Here is a 21,718-nt window from a genome sequence, read left to right on the forward strand (position 1 = left end):
CTTCGAACCGATAAGTCCGTGGTTCGAGACCAGGCGAGCGCGCAGGAAATAAATTGATTTTTCAATTTATCTGCGCATGTTGTAACATCACCACTGCTCGAACGGTGAAGGAAAACATCGTGAGGAAACCGACATGTCGAAGAATTAAAAAGTTCGACGACATGTGTCATCCGCCAACACGCACTTGGCCAGAGTGGTGGATTATGGCCTGTACCCTCATAGGAGGCCCGTGTCCCAGCAGTGGGAACGTATATGGGCTGATGATAATGATGAATAAAGTACCTACGTATATCTACTTCCCAAATTATAATAGTGTTATAACGATAATTTTTTTGTATTGTAGTGTATAATTGTAATCCCTATAATTTAGAATCAGTTAATTCAGCTTCAACTTTGTTGCGGAAATGATCTGGTGACCCTCGGATAACATATGTTCTAAGATCGAAGTGTGTCGGAAGAATTATGACTTAGAATTTAGATCATTATTATCAAATACTTGAGATAACTTAGATGATCCGTCTAGCCGTGGGGTAATAATTCCTAATCTGTAATTAAAAACGACCATAGAATGACCACACCAACGGCATGTAAATGCCGTTGATGCGGACGATGATATTGTAATATTATCTTCAAACTTCTAAATTCTAGTAGAAATCGAAAAAAAAAGTCCTTTTTACTTCGCTTACCTCAAACTTCCTAAAATAGTCTTTAAAAACATTATTAGGTGCGTTATTGGCATCGATCGTAAAAAACAGTGTGCCGGCAGGAGACATGATTGTGCAGGTATCTAATAATGATAAAAAATAAAAAGGTTCCGCTACCTTAGGTAGTGAAATAAATTTAACTGAAAAGAAGAATCCAACTATAGAAGTATCATAGTTAATAGTGGCATGTATTAGAAAATTGATAACTGATTTTTAAGCCATTTCCAGGAGATAATTCAACATTCTATCAAATATTTAGAGACTAGTCAACATTATATCGAAGAAAATACAATGCAACACGAATTAAATCGAAATAAATTCTTTACCCTCATTCACAATACCGTTCTCGCGCATGAATTATATTCCTTTTTAAAATATATTCCACAGGTATAACTTTATAAGGTCCACAGAGCGAGCAAAACTTGTTTCAATCAAAATTAACTGTCTGTGTATACTTTTAAAGATTTAGGTCAATCTGTTGTAGTCACTTTTATTCATTCTTCATCAATGAATACTAAAATGTTCCACGTTATTTATAAATTGCAATATCAGTTACTGAATCTACTACGTTATTATGTTCTGTTTGTTTTGTTTCATTCATGACAATTATAGTAAACAGTTTAACAAAACTTGTTATAGGCGGGGAATGTACTGAAAATGTCTTCGTAGACAGTCAGTTACTTTTTTGTTTAGTACAGTATTGATTATCTCAATCTGGCTGTCAATACATAAATTGTATTGCACTTGACCAACCGGACCTGTAGTTACAGGTTTCCTATAGAAATGATTGTTTGTTTAAATTCCAGATTCATCCATTGCATTAAAATGCACACTTTACTAATGGACAGTCATGTTCCAATTCATTAAACGCCCCTAATGAACAGCGATCGCATATTATTGTACGCTTTGTATTTTACGTAATTGAATTTGCATCTAATTATTATCAAAACGCAATGAAATACTGTCCAAATTGAAGTGTTGATCTTGGCCGATGTACATTAAATTGTGCACTTTACTTAACATAAATAATTCAGAATCGATTCTATAATGTCAGGTTTATGTTTAATTACCTACATTGACTAAAACGAATTACGTTCATAATAATAGGACAGTCATTAATAAATCATTCACAATAATTAATGAACATCTTCTAATCGGATGAACAGATTCAATACGCTTTAAACAAAGCGTCAATTTTTAGGGTTCCGTAGCCAAAATGGCAAAAACGGAACCCTTATAGTTTCGTCATGTCCGTCTGTCCGTCTGTCCGTCTGTCCGTCTGTCACAGCCGATTTACTCGGAAACTATAAGTACTACAGTGATGAAATTTGATGGGAATATGTGTTGTATGAACCGCTACAAAAATATGACACTAAATAGTAAAAAAAAGAATTGGGGGTGGGGCCCCCCATACATGTAACTGAGGGATGAAATTTTTTTTTTCGATGTACATACCCGTGTGGGGTATCAATGGAAAGGTCTTTTAAAATGATATAAAGTTTTCTAAAAAACATTTTTCTTAAAGTGAACGGTTTTTGAGATATCAGCTCTCAAAGTCGTAAAAAGTATGTCCCCCCCCCTCTATTTTTATAACTACGGGGTATAAAATTCTAAAAAAAATAGAGGTGATGCATGCTAATTAACTCTTTCAACGATTTTTGGTTTGATCAAAGTATCTCTTATAGTTTTTGAGATAGGTTGATTTAACTGTAATTTTGGTTAAGTTATTGTGCTTACACTGAAAACGATGGCTGAACCTTATAAGATAGATCAAAAAATATACTACAGTATTGTACACCTTTAAAAATCCGCGATGATATAAAATCTTTATAATGTAGGTACTTTTTACGAGAAATATTAGCTTATTCAAGCAATACGCCATTAATATTAATATTCATACATAAAAGTACAAGGCAAAATATCGGGAGAGTTTAGGCTCCATTCACCAGGTGTATAAATTGACATAATAAGTTTATTATATTTGCTGCTACGGAACCCTTTGTGCGCGAGCCCGACTCGCACTTGGCCGGTTTTTGAATTTGAAGCAAGTCAAGTTAAAGAGAAACGCATAAAAAAAGTTTACAGAACCAAATAATTTTTGAGTTTATCTCCATGATATTTACATCACAGTTTCTACATCTAAGTGCATGGTGACGACCTTCCACAACGCATTCTTCAATGCTCTTTCCGCGCGGGTTCCGCACCACTGGGTGTTCAGCTAGCGTGTGTAAGCAAATATCCAGTAATGGTTGGCCACACAGGGCTCTTCACGTTATATGACATTAGGATCGGGTTGCATTGTGCCCTTTTGTGACGTTCTGTAGGACATCCTTGTTAGAAGTTCTTCTAGTATATGGATTGATAGGTTAATAGTTCATCTTACAATACTTTTAATTTTATAATTATCGCATATTCTAGGCATAAACAACAAAATCAGTGGTTTTTATATAGTAGTATGTCAGTCATAACTACTTGTGTAACTACGCAGCAGTTCGCATGTCAGAATGACACTTTTTGGGAAGGTCTTCAAATAAATTTCACGTTTCCTAAATTGTTTTTAAGTTGAAGATAGAAAAAGTTATAGAATAATAGATATTAGATAAAAAAGGACGTATTTAAACGTGATAGACTTGCATTGATGCAATTACAAGCTTGCCAATTGCCTCTAATCGGTCCCCATTAGTCTATGTTAAATTGTCCAATGCTGTAGGTATCTATTTTTACTTCGTTAATGTCATGGATAGCTTTTATTGAGGATGTGTCGTGTGCTGCAAAGCCGTTTGCCTTTTGTATTTCCTCATTGCGTTTTTTTTTTGGAGATAAATGAATCAAGGCTTGCTAGCGACGAAGAATACGGTTGTCGAAAACTTTTTGGCCATCGTACGCCAATTTAAATCAGATAATCTTGTTGTTGGTGACTTTAATCATGTGATTTATTTGGTCTAGCTATCATCCCTTACAATAAACCAGCTTTTTGTGGTATATGCTTTGTATACTTAATTGTTCCATTGAGAAGTTAACCTGGATACTGAAGGTTGTAACGTTCACACGTGTTTATATCCTGAAGGTAAAAATAACATGTTATTAACTTGAAACTAGATTTCGCAATGACCTTTAGCTTAGAATCATGTTGGATAATTTCGACCCACTTTCGTGTATTTTTTATACTGTTTAAATGTTTTAAATCCTTTTAAAAGCTCGATTGAAATCTGCATAAAAATGACTTAGGCTTTCAACTTTCTCCGCATACCAGTGAATAGATACTAGGTATGTACAACTGTCTTCCGGAGATAATGAATAATATTGAATCCTGATTCACGTATTGAAAAACACATTTGCAAATTAAATGTGAATTGAATCAATAAATTTCAATCTAAACGCAGTTAAAAGACGCAGTGGTGTGTCTCATATATATGTATCGCATTTTCCTCAATATTGATTTATCTTTTTTTTCTACATTTATAATAGAGAGCAGAACATAATTTTGAAACTTGTTTATGGTACCAGTTACTATTTGCATTCATTCACATTTTATGCTATGTTGATTTTGCGTTGTTGACACTAAAATTTCTGATAAGTGAAACATTCTAATTAATAGAGATTCAGGTTTTGTAGCTTAATACTGGGTACGCAGAATTATCATTTTAGCAATAAATTTGTGTCCAAATACGTAAAGACGTGACCTGTATTTGGACACAAATTTATAAAGGATAAGTCCTTTATTCACAATAATGCAATTTTGGAAGCCCTGGCTTCTCTACCTTATATAAAACAAAGTTGCTTTCCGCTGTCTCTGTCCCTGTGTTTGCTTAGAATATAATCTTTCTAAGATAGAAAGATTATAACTAGATAGAAAGATTATAAAAGACTATAACTACGCCTCAGATTTCGTTCAGATTTTTAATGGATAGAACGGTTCTTGAAGAATGTTTTAGTACGGTCTATACAATTTGTTTTTGGCAAAGCGAAAAGCTACTCATTAATAAATTAAGAAAGTGATGAACAAGTGTTTTATTGCCCGTAATCTCTAGAAGGCAATGTACTCCATACTATTTAAAATACCTCTCACAGACACTTCCTAACAAATAGTTCAAGTTAATGGGATACCTGCAGGAAGCCGATTACGGACACTGGTCCTTACTCCGACCTTAATTTATATCCAATCAGGGTGCAAATTGCAACTTTCTCCTTATAATCCACGACTGAGAAGGTGCCCTGGAATTATAATGTCAAGGACCTAATGTTAGTGTCATCTCAATTCTCAATCCATGTGATTCTAAAGGTAATGATTATAGTAGGTACCTATAGTTACCGAAATAGTGGCTTTTCTATTTCATCTTAATATATATAAATCTCGTGTCACAATGTTTGTCCTCAATGGACTCCTAAACCACTTAACCGATTATAATAAAATTCGCACACCATGTGCAGTTCGATCCAACTTGAGAGATAGGATAGGTTTTATCCCGGAAATCCCTCGGGAACGGAAACTATGCGGGTTTTTCGGTGAAAACGCGAGCGAAGCCGCGGGCGGAAAGCTAGTTTATCTATATAGTTGGCCTTGAAAACAGATTGCATATTGCGAATCTGTTTTGAAGGCCCAATTTATAAACCGTAAAATTATCCCTTATTCAAACGCGAGCCTGTGGAGGAGTTAACAAAAAAGTAAGATACGTTCCTGGGTAATTTTGGGTCGTAGATTTCAAAAATACACACAAAAGAGGGGTTAGTGGGGGAAGTAACCTTTTTTTTGGTGGGAAGTATATATCCCGTCATCTGTCCCCCAGTGCTCCCAGTGTCCAATATGACACCAATATTTTCAAACACTAGCTAGTTGCCGTGACTCCACTTGTGAATTAAATTTTATTGTAAAAAATTATATAGATCATATTTTTTAACAAAGCAGGTGAAAGTACTCATCAATGCAAATTTCTTTTACTAAGAGAGGAATTCGGGAATTGAAAAATGAATGACTTCAACATAAACAAGGCATTTTTCTAAAACAAAATAAAAGCAATAGGTAAATACTAATATATTGAGTTAAGATGTCTTATTATCTGATCAGGAAATAATGAATAATAATAAATAAGTTGCTTAAACCAACTAAAAAAGATTTTTTAGACACACGGATTTTATATATAGAATTTCCGAATGTCGTGTGCAGTGACGAACACTGGGATGATATTTTCCCACTTATAGACTTAATTTCAATCGACTCTACCAAGGTATAAACGAAAGATTCATGCATATTTTTACGTTTCACGCAACCGTAATATAGTCTAGTTTACATAGCTAAAACTCAAATCTACTTATCTAATTTTTTTTCAGCACTACACAAAAAAACTAAAAAATAACGGTCATTTTCGGTGTCAAAATCACGTCACCTAACTTTGACGTGTGTTTACCATGACATGTAATAATTTTCTGAAAAGTGTTTCCATGAAAAAAAGTTCTCTGAAATGTTAAGATTGCGTAGATAAATATTACACTGCATAAGGTTTAAGCATATAAAAATAAAACACGATTTACTTCAATCTGAGACGTGGGAAGTATAGCTCCCAGCGTTTTAATAAGGGTTATATAATAGTTGCGCAGCAAGACATAATCACTTCACAAAAACTTCGCAACAAATTCATAATGACGTTTTTCCAAGCCAAATAAACAATCGCATATTATTCCTTAAAGTTATTGTTAATTTAAGTTTTAAAATTAAATTGAATTTTTAATAACAGTAATTTCCGGTTGCTAGAGAAAGGCGGCCCCCGAATCGATTTTTATCTTCCAAAAAAGTCGTTTAAATGAAACTGTATCAATAATATGTGCCAAGACCAAAAACGTGAGAAACAAACAAATAAACAACTTGAAGGATGCCATCTATGTGAAACCGGTTTTAAAACATATTTTGGCAATAAAACTACATAACTTCTTTATTTCTGAAGTTGCCATTTTATATTAGGTCATAATTTGCGAAGCTTGGAATGCCTTTTAAATAAATGTGATTGAATATTTTAAAGTTATTAAGTATAGAATTAAACGTTACTTTGATGATTGCAATTAACAAAGTTAAACGTCATAAATTTTCCCATAATTGATGGACAATGTACATAGATTATTATTATTTTAATGGAATGATTTTTACTGTCCAACTTTATTTTACTAAGTAGAACGAAGTGAATGAACTAGGTACACTAACTCCAGAAATTTGCATTTTGCGTTGCTATTTTTGTTACCCAACAATTCAACTATCATGTTCCGTATTAGTATATCTATCTTCAAAATATTTTAGTATGTATCTAATCAGTGGGTGGTTCTAAAAAGATTCAAGTCAAAAAATGGTCGAATGCGTCACGCGTTGGTGGAACCTGGCTAGACCGGTCCGACTGCCCGTTATCTTATAAGTTAACTCGTTCCTCACTTCCTCTATGGATTTTTGGGTTAATATTGCTTATTTATTGTTTGTTTAGTATTCTATTATTGGCGTTAGCAATAGGTTGGAGATATATTTATAAGGTGAAACAGGAAACTTAATACGAATAGGATGCTTATGAATAATATAAATACAAACAAACACATGTTTTGCAAAAACAGCTAATAATTATCCCAAAAGCAATCAAAAAACTCTTGATATTGCGTTTAAAAATGCAATCAATTCAATTGTTACATCATAATATGTAGGTACCTTCGTAGGTATGAACAAAATGCATTTGATGTCGAGGCCTGAGGGTTGCTATTTATCCTTAAAACAGGTTAATTGTGATTTAACCTAGCTGATGAAACGCTCTTCGTACTTATATTTAAATAGTTACATTAAGTTACGTTTTACTTTGTAGTGTAATAAATACTATTTTATTTATTAGCTTAGTGACTGCGTACTTTCGCATGTACGATGTACTTCATATTTTCACGCAACAGTCTGTTTCATTAAAAATCTACCCTTTGTTTCACCTTGAGGTTAAATGTTTAGTTTTCATGAAAATAACACGTACCTATACTAACGTCTTTCAGGTATAATCTATCCCTATATCACAGAATAACTAAATATGTCAAAAAGCGTGAATATCAAATCGTAATTAAATTGTATTAGGAATTTTCTAACGTTTTAATAATACGGAGTGGGCGAACCGAAACAAATTAAAAGCTATACTTATGCACTTAAAAGGAAAACTACCACACATAATTAGGAAGGCGTCTGAGGTCGAATTTTGTGTAGTAATAAACGTATATCTACGGAACTGGGCTAATCATCATTAGTTCATTAGATGATACGTTACGAGTGAACGTTAAATTAAACGATATTGAATTAAATATAGATAGAAATAAAGTCTGTTTTAGAAGAATAGAAATTCAGGATACATTTGGCTAACTAAGCCATATTTTAGCACTAAATCACCTTTTCGTTCTATATCGACACACTCTCGAGTCTCGACTCTTGTTATGTAAGGTTGTGTAACTTTACTAAGTCCAAAATATTTATTTTCATATGACCACAGGTCACATTGTGACTAATTACGATAGATAATGAATATGACCTGTCTTTTGTTCCGTCTCAAACTTGATAAATTTATTTATTAAATGACTTTATTGTATTCCTTTAAATCTCTATACCTTCTTCTTCTTTAACTACTTTTACTTATGCACTAACTTTTATAAAATTATTATCAAAGAAACCTCAAATAACAGTAGATATGCGAAAGTAATAAATCTACAATCACATCTACACTACGTCAACTACATTATGTATGAAACTACTGAACCGATTCTAATGAATGAATAGCTGGCATAATTAAACTACCTAGAACATTACTTCAGAATAAGAATCTTGTATATTGGCACTCCATTATTTATCTTTGATTAATGTCTGATGATGCAAAATTAGATTGTTTAATAAACAATGAATTTTTTAAATTATCGTGAAGAGATCGCTGACTTGCGATAAGAGAAGGTAGGTAATTAATGATTCGTTGATACTTTGCTGTGTCTAATTAATTTAAGATTATGAATAAGCATTTAATACTTTAATTTTATAACTATTGGAACACCCTGTATAACGATTGACCGGTTTTTTGTCATTTGTTTCCAATGTTTTCTTTAAATGCGAGACAAGAAAGTAACTACCTACATATCATAAAATAATTTAATATTATTACGACTACCTGTGTATGTCTGTCTACATCATTTTCTGACTGGAACTTTAAATATATTTTGAAATAAATTTCACTGTTAGGTAGGTATATTATGTGATAACATTATACATTATATGGAATAATAGTTAATTGTAAACAATGAACACAAACCGCGCTATGTTCGTGACCTTCTTTACACGATACGATATATTATCGTTTGTTTTATTCGGTGCGACCTTACTATATTGCACGCATGCGGCTTATTACATTTAATATATACCTAATTATGATTTATCGTCCGTTTTATTTAATAATTGTTTCATTTCACGCATATTGAATGTGTATTCTGGTGTAAAACTACTTTACTTTATTTTTAATTTACACTTCGTTGGTTAATGTTTACGTATTTTTCCAGATTAAAAATAACCCCAGCAATTAGTAGTTTATATAAATGCACTATTTGCTAGGAAATAAAATACCAACTATGTTACTAAATAGCTGTGGGTACAGGGTAGGTAACTCGGTTTCACATAAAATTACATGTTAAAATATTACTTGAAGAAATTACTATATTTTATATCGTTTTAGTTGTTGTTGTTGTATAAAATAGTGTTCATTGTAATCTATACATATAATAAATCTGTAGAAGGGTCAATTCTGTACATTGAAAATATTGAAAAAATAGTTTGGAAAATCCAAAAGTGCACGCCTCATAATCTCATCCTTTACAATAAAATTGATTATTTATAAAGAGTACGTGACTATAAATATAAAAATGAAATAAAATAAAACATTTGGAAAAGTAAAGAAAGCGGTACCGTAATAATTGAGCTATTTTTCTTGTGGCCCCACCTAGATGTGAAACTGCGCAGGTTTAAGGGACTGACTACCAACTTATTTTTTTAAACCTTGGCTTATAGTATAAAGAATCGAGTTTATAATGGTGAATTTTGAGTACACTATAAAAAAAAAAAAAGTCGATATTTTTTTTGTTTATTTAATAACAATTAAACCACATCGAATCAGACCCTGAAAAATGAAAGGGTTCTATTCCTGAGCATACTCAAGCGTAAGAGAAAAAAAAAGACTCGATTAGTAAAGTATTTCGGTCGCTATCGTGTTAACAATAAAAAGGATCCGCACATACAGACACACGGACGTCCAAGACAGAACTTTTTTAAACTGTTTTTTAACTAGTTTAAATAACAAAAATGACATCAAAAATATCATGAACGTTAAAAATAGTGTTTTTTCTTAATATGTGTGTGTATGTATTATCTTACAAGTGCAATGTATGATACATAAAGACATTTTAAGTTTGAAAAATCAGATGTTTTGCGCGAAGTGACAGTAGTACCCACCTCAACGCTTCGCTTATGAGGCGTGCAATAAATACCAGGGGGTGTTACTGGGTCGATACCAAACCTAAATATGTGATTAGATAAATTTTTGTCTGTTTGTCTGTCTTTCTGTCTGCCTGTCTGTCTGTATGTGAAGGCATCACGTTAAAACTAACGGTTCGATTTCGATGAAACTTGGTATAATTATACCTTATTATCCTGGGCATAAAATAGGATACTTTTTATCCCAGAAAAAAACGTATAAATATTAATTTTTCTTAATTTCTCCGCGCGGACGGAGTCGTGGGCGGAAGCTAGTGATAAATATAAAAGGTCTTGGTCAGAGTGGAAGCATGATGATCATCTTCATTTCGCGTAAAGAAACGATGTCATGCAAATAGAGTGGCTAAATTACAACTACAATATTATGTATTTTTTTGTTTTAATCCCGTCAATTCAATGCGCCAGGAATTTTAATTTATATAGTTTTGCTTATTATTATTTGTTATTAAAAAACCGATTGAAAATCAACAGCACGAAAGATGTTTTAGAAAAGAAATGAAAATAAATAGTTTTTGTGAACAATTAAGCCACTAATTAAGATTTATTCTGTCAAGTTTATTTTGACGTTAATTAATTATTATATAGATTTCTAATGTTCAATTAAATCGTGATTAATATGTTTTAAAATCATTTACTTGAACGCACGCCGCGCCGCGGCCGGCGCAGGTTGTAGTCGACAAGGCTATGATAGGTAGGTGGTATATTCAATTGTTTCGCAATATAAAAAAATGTATTATGTAATCTTGAACTATTTGAGTCAAGATTTCATGATACATGTATACTAAAAGTAAAATGTATAGATATGTCTGAATTCTCAAACTTTTCTATGAGCATTTAGTAAATAAAATTAAAAGTATTGAATTTTATTCAACACAATCAACGATTTAAAATGTAAATGTTCTGAATAAAACATTAACATATTTTTGCAGGTATTATTATGTTATGTAATATGTTTTATACGTAAATATTGATACTACTTTCAATACCAATTTGTATACACAAAGATAGAGTAGGTATATCTAAAGATTTTTCCGTCCATTGTTAACTTTGAATAGTACTAAGATTATAATGCTGTTAACTACCCGCAAATTAAGAGGCTTTCTTCCACGTGAATATACAAATACCTCAATATTTAAACAATTATAGGAATAATTAAACATCTGCAATTAAAATAGATTCTATGAAACATGGTCTAATCTTGTGCAATAATATGGAGAAGGCGTGGCTTGCTGTATAATTGACTATTCGTAATATTATAGGGACATTATATTATGATCCGTCCTCGTATATATTTCATCTAATTATGCACATAAATTATAACTGAAGAATTATATTAATAATGCAAATCCTTTGTAAATGCTTCTGTTTCTATGTTAATTAATAATAATTAGCACGCTTTATTGCCTTCATCTGTATGTTTGTATTAACCGACACCTTTAGACTCAATTTCGGCCCGCAGAAGGCCTCGTAAGTTTTCCGACTATGTGCACTGTACAGTCCATGACCATGAGGAAAGTTATGTGGCTGATTCACATAACTAGAGGAAAAAATAGCAAGAAAGAATTGGAGTTGAATCTACAACAAGCACCTTGAAGAATCTAAATGAAATAATATTTTCTTTTGTTTGATTTTACGCAAGTATACATTTAGAAAGACAGTCCAACATTTATTTAATGGATTTATTAATTTAAAATACTGTCAATAATTGAAACAAGTTCTCTAGTCATATTGCATGATTACAAGCGTGTTATTAGTTTAATTGAAATGCCTCTAATGAAACGTAAAGCCAACGTGATTTCTGATCCCTTGAATGTCTGGGAACATTGTTGTACATAGGTGTCACGCGTTGCGGTCGCCGACCACAGCTTGGGCAACCGGACACCCGCGTGTGCGCACGTGGCGTCGCGTGATGGTGCGGCTTATACTGTATATCGAGTACTATGTGTCTAGTGATACTTATTGGATAGAGTGCACAATGTTTATTGATACTAACTAATCAAGGTAACTTCGTCTGCTCGTATAATGATTTTTTTCTAGTTTTCACAATATTTTTTTTGCTGCTCCGCGTCTATTGGAGGTAGCGCCATATTACATAGCCTGTAGTAGGTATTCCTCGATGAATGAACCAAGTATCCAACTCAAAAATTATTTTCGAATTCGAACCAGTAGTTTCTGTGATCAATTCGTTCAACAAACAAACAAACTTTTGAGCTGTATAATGTTAAATATAGAGATTTAGACTGCTATTTCAATATTGTTTAATATAGAACTCTTATGTCTTTATAAAAGTTTCAAGTTGCACAACCACTGTGCGTTATTTCGAATCAATGTGCAACATATAAAAATAGTCTCTTAGCATTTCCAAAACACATTTTTCTATTACCAAGAAATAAATTAATAAACGACGTCATCGATAAAGCCACACAATTTATAATAAGTATTACAAAGTCACATGATATAAAGATACTTTGTTAATAAAAGAGCAAAGGTTAGGCAACAGTCTAACTCCACATATTGGATTATATCCAAATGAGCTTATAGCTCAAGCTGATTGAGGATACTAAAGGATTACACGGCGGTTTATAAAGACATATTATTTTTATTCGCTTATAAACCGGTTGATTTACATAATACGTAATTACGAAGGTATGCGACTATGATGTATAATTTTACCGGCCGAATAAAAGGTGTGTGCTAAATTTTAATGGAATTTTATGCGAAACGAAATTAGACCATTCTATTTGAATTTAAAATACGTAAGTATTTGCCTTAAAAAATTACAAACAAAAATAATTAATTATTAACGGATAACTCTATGGAGATTTTTTGTTTTCAAAACGAGAAAAACTTAACTATTTATAGAATGAGAATAAATTCTGCTTATGAAACTTAATCATCCATTCAATGGACATTAAAGTATTTTAATTTGTGACAATATACAAAAACCACGATACCGTTGCGCCAAGGCTACGCAATGTCAATTTCCTAACCTCCCTTGTACGAAACCGGACAGCCTAACAAGATTATCGTTGTACCGAGTGGAAGCCGAAGCTTTTTCACTTGCCTTACAAATTAGTAGACTTTCCAACGCACGTGTTTGCACGTAACAGCAAAATTCGATATACTTATAATAGGTATTGATAAATGCCATGTCTCAGCATGGTTAGGATAGGTTAATTTACTAAATATTTTGTCTGATATTTCAGGCAATTTTAATATAGAAAAACTTAAGGTATAATACAAGTATTATTGTGTATTTAAAATGAATTCGTTTGTTCGCTGTATCGCAGACGCACATGAAAGCTACCATTCAGTTTGCACAAAATTCTCATTAATTATTATATTAGGTATTCAAGACTCCTATGATCCCATCATAAAAATCCACCAGTATTTCCTTTCTCCTATAAAACTGGACTAATTGTTTCGAATCAAATCATTGAATTAAACCTGTATAGATTATGAATGGATCGCCATATAAAAATTCATGATAATACGTAATCATACTATACAATTACTACATGTTTTCCTGTTTGATTGACGGACTAGTTATTGTAATGAAGTCGGTTATATTGAGTCACGTTGTTACTGAAGTTGATACTTGGCTAGTTAATGAGGAAATTGATTTTCTCGCGACGGTAAATGGTGGTATTGTTTTATAGTAATGAAGAAAATCTCTGAAAAGTAATACCACCCTAAATAAAGTGGATGCGCTTGCGCTTGTGACACAAAGTAGTTAAATAAATTTCTCATGTCAATTTTGTTATTATTACTTAAGCTTATTATTTTATTGAAGTTATAGTCATCAATACAAAATTGTTATCATCGGATGTAGATGTGCAATAATTTCTCTCATAAAGTCCGTCATTGCACATACTTCATCTTTATCACCGATTTATTCCCGGACCTATAAAATTGATATCTCTCTGATAACTGATGCACGTTTGCTCTTTCACATTTGCGTTATTGTTTCGCTATTAAATGATAGACTTTCACCAAATAAATGATTTTTTTCCGGCCAAAAAAAATCCGAACAATTTGATCCTGGCAATTTTATATTTAAAAGCTATTGAGATATTGAATTTTCGTCATCAATAACTATAATAGATATAAATCCTTATATTGTTAGTCCACAGATATCCTGAATATTCTTAGATCTAACTCTGTATATGTATAGATATTTGATGCCATCGAAATCATCGAACCTATTTTTCCGAATACTGCACACCTACAACAATAGGTTTTAATCAATAAGCAGACGATAAGAAAGTGTATAAAGCTGGGCCTCCTTCCAGGTGCCGTCACTATCGTACGGGTCATCCAGCACTTCTACTGAATACTCCTCTAGTGAAGACAGTTTTTGTGGGCCCTACCTCGAGCCCAGCGAACTCAGTGAACCCCACGAGAGACCAGACGACGGGTATGAGGTTAGTGCTATTTTGGTATTATTATGGTTAGGAATCAGAGTTCCGAAAAAATTATACTCATTTTGATATAAATGTTTTATGGCGATCTTACTTCTGTATTTAAAAGTGTTCAAGATACTTACCACTCAAAAGCCTTCTTCAACCTCAAAACCGGCAATACGTTTCCTAATAGTTGTGAACCGTCATGGGCGGCGACCATCACCTACCATCAAGTGGGTCGCCTGCTCCATTGCCGGGGTTGCAATAAAAAATAAATAAATAAAAAAAAGATAACATAAGAGTGAGTTTGAAAAGCGATACCTACTATTATAATTTTTCCTTTCCGCCTAGAATGTTGCAGCCATTTTTTCAATTATTTTTCAACGTCTAGATGACTTGACCGAATAATAGCTTTACAATTCATAAGAATCGTTCACATTGGCTAGTTATTTCAATATTCTGTCCCTGGTTTTATACCTATGTAAAGGCCAATATAAAAACAGATCTCAACGATATGCCTCTTCACTTAATGTTAATTGTTTCATAAACTTGTAAAACCGAGAAACCGAGTTATTAATTTAAATAAATGTTATTGTTTACATTTTTATGCAAATTAACAAACGATTCCTTACGACTACCTGTAACCTTTAAATGCCACAATTCCAAAGAATAAAATAAAATCTAGGCACAGGGAAGAAATATGAATGATCTGGTTTAAACAACTCTCAACTATTTGTGGTAATTTCCTAAACAGCCAAGAGAGCTTTAACAACATGCTTAATTAAAAGATTATACGTTCTCATTCCAATATTTCTGGCCTGTTCCTCGTATCCGGATTCCTTTGTGATATTGCATTTGTAGCAAGTAAGATAAAATATCAAATAAACATAATGACTGTAAGTATGTTTTGATCGTAGAATTTATCTTCCTATTTGAGAAGATGGCGTAATACATATGTATCCATAAATTTTATAACATAAAACAAGATGTAACAACTTTCTCTTAACACATCCTTTCCTAGAATTTTCAAGAGCTTGATACCTATCTGGACACTTTCTATTTTTGATAAGATTTCACATGCATGTGAAGTTGATTACATGATGAAGGCATACATTGAAAAATTAATGGAGAAAATTTCTCTGACCATCATAACAATCAAAGACCCGATTACCGAAACAAGAATTAAAAATAGTCCTATTGATCTAAGAAGGAATTAAAATGAGAATTGTTAACAAAAGTGTGGTAAAATTTTAAATTTATTTGTAGGCAGATGTAGAGTTGGGAAAACTAGAAGCGACCAAGATGTTCAAATCACGAAAACTCTCTGACTCTTCTATATTCAGCTATGTGTCAGGTATGATTATGTTTTCTAATTTTATTTTATTTTTTCTCTTTTTCCATATTCAGTGTCACCGCTTTATTACCTTATATTTTGTTTTCATTACTTCAGGTGACAAATGTATAGAAGCGATCAGCAAAGAATGCCCAGAATACAACAGGAACGGCGAGATGACGCATCCAGAGCTTTGTGTCATCGTCGTCGATATACTTGCGCAGTTAATAGATAAGTGAGTGCAAATAGCTTTTGTAGATATATTTTTATAATTTGATGATTATTTATTTGACAAAAATAATTACGTTTCAACCAGGTTACTAGAAGAAGAAGACAACAAAGAGAAGGACGGCACTGGGGTCGGCTTTGCGGCGAGCGGCGAGGAGATAGAACGCGTGTGCGGCAGCGTGGCGCGCGCTTGTGTCGCGCGGCTCGGCTGCGGCGCCGCTCCGCCGCGCCTGCTGCACCGCCTGCTGGCGCCGCGCGCGCCCGCCGCCAGGCTGCTGGCGCGCAGCACGGACACGCACGCCGGTGAGCACGCTGCAGCATGTATGAGGCGCGGCTCGGCTACTTGGAACTTCGGCTTTTCTACAAAAAAATTCCTAATGACACCCAGATATAACAAAGCGCGCATGTTCCGAGCACACGTGTCAGAAGTGAAACTTCTTTGGCAAGATTCAAACATACCAAAATCATCGCTTTACTCCATGACGTAGCGGTATTGCCATGACGCGACCTTTAAATTTTACTCTCAAAGCAGCTAAAGAAGTTTCACTTCAAAAATTTATTTCATTTGATATGAATTCGACACATTCGAACACATTCATTTCACATTTCAGTTGACACATTCGAACAGGCTAGTAAAATTCTTAAAATTGTTGTTGTCTCTTTTGCTACAATGAAAAACAGTGAAATAATTTAAGTTCGACACGTTCTTAGAGCTGCAGCGCAGCATCATCGAGCTGATCGTGGTGCTGGGCGCGCAGAGCATGGAGGCGTGCGAGCTGGCGGCGCTGCTGCGGCTGGCGAGCGAGGAGCGCGCGGCGCTGGGCCCGCTCGTGCGCGCGCTGGCCCGCCTCGCCGCGCCGCACGCGCAGCACGCGCAGCACGCGCAGCCAGACTGCGAGCTGCAGCTCTACCACACTGGTGAGTCCTTCGAGACGGATACTTTAACTAACATTTATTTATTGAATAGTTAAATATTTGGTCCTTCGAGACGGATGTTTTATTTCTTTCTACTTCAAGCGAAGAGTGAACCGGCACCTACTAGGGAAGCGCGTACCATCTTAGACCGCATCTTAGCTTTCAATCAGGCGAGATTGTGGTCAAGCGCTTCCCTATCTAGAATAAAAAAAATACTTCTGTTTTAATTGCAGTTTGAGTTTGATATTTTTGGTTTTATGGCATTCAAATTCTTGAAAGGATGCGGGTTCGAGTCACGCCACGTGATCGAATTTTTTTATGCTTTATAAATTTATAATTGCAGTTTTATCACAATATTTAGACGTTTGGTCCTTCGAACTGAATGTATTCACTTTAAAGTAATTTATTTATTGTAGCTCTACTAGACAGAAATACAAAACTAAATTTAATATTTTGATTTTCAGGCGTGGAAGAACCATTATACGAAGAAGTTACAGGCGGAGCGGTCAACCAACAAGCTGAAACTTTTGCAAGACGCGTGCGTTACAGACATAGGCGAGCTGGTATGTTATGGCAAATAGACACAACAATTTATAACATAAATAAAACCTTGTTTACTCGTAATAAAGTCTACATTGATTTGTAGATCTATCCTTGTCGTTTTTACTGTTTTTATTTTCTCGATATTTTATTATTATTTTCTACCGAAAATATCTTTTTTCGCAGGTATAGTATCCCCATGGAGTGTGGGTGCAGTACGTTGCAGTCTGGAGACAGCGGGTTGGGCGCCCTGGCTGCAGGGGTTCGGTCTGCTCATGTGGCTTGCCGTCACTCCGCATAAAGGTGAGAACCTTTTCTAAAACTTTAGGAGATAAAAGACTTAAAAAAGTAGACTTAGTTGGAATGAAAATGTTTGTGCTGATTGTTAAAACTTATTATGCAGTAAATATATCATATGAGCACAAAAATATCATTTTCCTTAACCAAGAATGGGTCCTTCTTATCTTTCCTGCATCCATTTTTCAATAATTTATGCTCGAATTCGTTTTTAATTATACATCAGTGACGTTTGTCTTGGCCTTTGTCGTTTTCATGTAAAACACTTTATCTTTCATTTGATTGGTATACATAAGCTAATTTCCAAATTTACTTGCAGAAGAAAAAGTCGAGTGGCAAGACGATCCGCCCGATCCGCCCAAAACGAAACACAAAGAGTCCAACGCTGTTCCCAATGACCTTATACATGTGTTTAGTGTGGGACACGACTCGCTTGTGTTTGAAATGTGGGTCAATCCTAATAATGGTAAGTGTTGTATGAAGATATTAAATCTTTTTGAAGAGTGCTATTAAGATTTTTGATAAATGAATCATTGGTGCGTGTTGTTTTGGCCCACTTGTATTTTATTCATTCGGAAATAATATTTTTTAAAACCATTTAAAAAAACTTGTCGTGTTCCTTAGAGAAGATAAGAACATTACAAATGTCTATCTTCATAAAAAATCAATGATATACAATCTGGAAACAACAAAATTATTACATTTTCCAAACCATAGAATAATATATATGTATACTTAAAAAAGGGACCTAACGTAGATCCCTGTAGAACACCAATGTTAACCGAATCACCAAAACATCGTTCAACAGCCAATTTAACTTTCCATTAACTGTTCTAGCCTATTCTGAAAAAATCGATTTAAAGCTTAACCATTTGGTCCATAATTAATGCGTTTACGCAAATAAGTGGAATGTTCTACACAGTCAAATGCTTCAGATAGGTCAAAAAATATCACTTAAATATTTTGATAGTTTTCGTATGTCCTGTGAATGTGCATTAAAAAAGCTACTTCGACATTAGTGTTCGAGCATCGCCTTATGGAATGAAAATGTTTAGCGTGCTATTTTAAAAATCAAATTATGTCTTGATAAAACAGACTACATATTTCTGACTACATACTGTTATGAAATACAGTTTGAGTTAAATAAAATACTATTTATAGGCGAGCTAACATTGAAACTAACTCGACCGGAGGACGAAGTGAACCGCGTGCTGAGCGCGGGCACGACGCGGTGCGCGCTGCCGCCGCGCTGGGCCTGCCTCGCGCTCGACGTGGCCGAGCGGCTCGACCGCCGGCACATCTGCATACAGGTACCTGCTAAAACTGCACTAGTTTTGAGTTAAAATGCAAAATTTTCCCGTCATCATTTACTCTATATGTTAAATACCGTATTCAGGTACTCTAAGTAAGACAGTGCACGTAGTTTTTAGTGAAAATGTCATTTTTTACAGGTTATAAAACATATTTTAATAGTCAATTAACATTGTTACAGGTTACAGTGTACATAAACGGACGTGAATGCGAAGTTTTATCACTGCCACTACAAGGTAAGTTAACCACCACCTACATACCTTCATAAATTTCTAAAAGTATCTATTATTTCTACAAAAACTTACCCATTTTACCCCCTCCAGGTATCCTAGTCCGCAAAGTGACCCCCACCAACGTGGTGCTAGGCGAAGTCCGTACAACGGGGCGGGCTCGCGGCGGGCTGCGTGTGTCCAGCATGCGGCTGTACCGCGCGCCCGTGCTGGCGCCGCCCGCCGCGCTGCATCTCGCCGCGCACGGGCCTGACACGCCCTGCCAGGTGAGGGACTAAATATTCAAAATTAATGAATCAAATTATCTGGTCATGTTCAAATTATCTTTATTTGCGGAATGTACTTTCAAAGATAGGTAAGTACAATTTATAAGATTAAATTGAAGAAATAAAGAAAATGTATTTGATGAAACAGAGTGACAAAAAATAGACAACCATAAATAACACAACACAAAAAACGAAACAAACAGTAGATACAAACGAAATTGAATTAACGTTAAAATATTGCTATGATGCTGGAGTACTTGCTTTAATCGTGTTATTAATTCTGCCTCATTCTGAATCTGTCAACTCAACATGGTTTTGTTTTTGTTCTAAAGTTTTTGTAATCTTTTTCTCTTCTAAAGCTTTTGTACCTATATTCCAAATGCTATCGGTTCCTGTTCTTCATGAGCTTTTATATCCTCTGATAGCTTTAATTCCATTTCTTCAAAACCTTTTATTATAAATTAATGTATAATATTATAACCTTTAATTAATACCTTTCAGCCCCGCTGTGAATCAGCGAACTATGCATCCATTATCACACCGGAACTCTTAGATATGAATATTGATTGGGATCAGGTAAAAATAAATAATCGCCTATAAAATGTTTACATAACTGTGTTTAAGATCTTGAATTGAAATTATAACAGTTAACGTACTTATTTGTAATACTTCCCTAATCTACTCTCTTACATTAGTAACTGGTTATGAAAAATAATTAATGTTTTAGGTGTACGAGATATCAAGCAATACATTACGGGAGATAAACGACAATCTGCTGCTACTGTTTTCGGCAAATGCACCGGATATAATGAACTTGTACCAGCCCCCCGCAGCGACACCTACTGGTAATGTACACATTTACCTATTTTTGACATAAGATGAATTTTTTAAGAAAATTTTTTATATTCTGTAACGTTGGAAACACTTAAATGAAACTACTTTTTGTTAAAAACGCTGACATAGTTCGCGGTAATACACTTACATAAAACTATACTACGTTACTTACAGCACACCATAAATACAAAAGATCATTCTTTAAAACTCACATTTCTTTTAAATTCATTTTTTTACTTTATTAAGTACGTCTTTCCAATTTTGGTAATGTGTACTCAAATTACGGCCAAAAATTATGAAATCATCTAAATAAGTGAAACACTTTTCAAATGCTAAGACAAACATTGCAACAGACATCAATTGGCTGATGGTTTATCGACTTAAAGACGGTCGGTAAACGTTTAATTTCATAACATGTTCCTGATTTAGTTGTAAATGTTGTGTACTTACGACTCTCAGGACTCAAGGTTACTTGATAATACCCGGGGTTAAGATCTAGCTGATGTATAAAATAATTCTATATTATAAAATTGTTGAGTGAAGAGAAAAAAAATAGTTTTCTTTAACTATTATTGTTTTGATTGGATTCCATATTGTCGCTTTTGATGATTATTGAGGACAGTTTAAAGTTCATTTTTGTATAGCATTGCGTATGATGTAGTTGTTTTTAATGATTGAAGTAGTCTTATATCTCATATAGACTTATAGCGTAGCAAATTTTTGTAAAGTGGGATCAGGAAGACATTTAATGTCATAATGTTTATAGTTTTCGGCGGTCGCGCAGTGGGCGGTCGCGCGCTGTGCAGCAGCGGCGTGCCGGAGCCGCAGCGCTGCGTGTGGGCGGCGCGGCCTCGCTCGCTCGCCAACCACAACCTGCACAACGCGCTGCTCTCGCTCGGCGGGCCCGAGCTGCTGCTCTTCCTGTACGCACGGGTCAGTATGTGCATGTGCAGGGGCTTGCCGGAGCCGCAGCCGTGGATGACGCAATACAACAGATGCGATGTAGTCACGTGCTCAATTTGAAAAAAAATCTGAGTCGACGAAACGCTGGGTATTCAGAACAAAATTAAGAGTCAACAATTTGTCGCAGCGCACACTGCATAATATATTTGAAAGAAAGAAAGAAAGAAA

The 21,718-nt window shown here is 34.3% G+C and overlaps 1 protein-coding gene across 2 annotated transcripts in view; it reads left to right on the forward strand.

The window, feature by feature from the left end:
• Nucleotides 1–21,718, forward strand: part of LOC123694057 (lysosomal-trafficking regulator) — a 68,515-nt gene that overhangs the window by 16,068 nt on the left and 30,729 nt on the right. For both annotated transcript variants that reach the window (XM_045639354.1, XM_045639355.1), the window contains 14 exons: nt 14,523–14,654; nt 15,900–15,987; nt 16,084–16,201; nt 16,283–16,497; nt 16,906–17,112; nt 17,574–17,672; nt 17,836–17,952; nt 18,266–18,412; nt 19,108–19,256; nt 19,439–19,493; nt 19,581–19,753; nt 20,255–20,329; nt 20,481–20,598; nt 21,354–21,520. In XM_045639354.1, coding sequence (XP_045495310.1) covers nt 14,523–14,654; nt 15,900–15,987; nt 16,084–16,201; nt 16,283–16,497; nt 16,906–17,112; nt 17,574–17,672; nt 17,836–17,952; nt 18,266–18,412; nt 19,108–19,256; nt 19,439–19,493; nt 19,581–19,753; nt 20,255–20,329; nt 20,481–20,598; nt 21,354–21,520 — 1,860 coding nt within the window. The remainder of the gene's footprint in view (nt 1–14,522; nt 14,655–15,899; nt 15,988–16,083; nt 16,202–16,282; nt 16,498–16,905; nt 17,113–17,573; nt 17,673–17,835; nt 17,953–18,265; nt 18,413–19,107; nt 19,257–19,438; nt 19,494–19,580; nt 19,754–20,254; nt 20,330–20,480; nt 20,599–21,353; nt 21,521–21,718) is intronic.

Source organism: Colias croceus, chromosome 8, assembly GCF_905220415.1.
Source record: "Colias croceus chromosome 8, ilColCroc2.1".
Classification (NCBI taxonomy): Eukaryota; Metazoa; Arthropoda; class Insecta; order Lepidoptera; family Pieridae; genus Colias; species Colias croceus.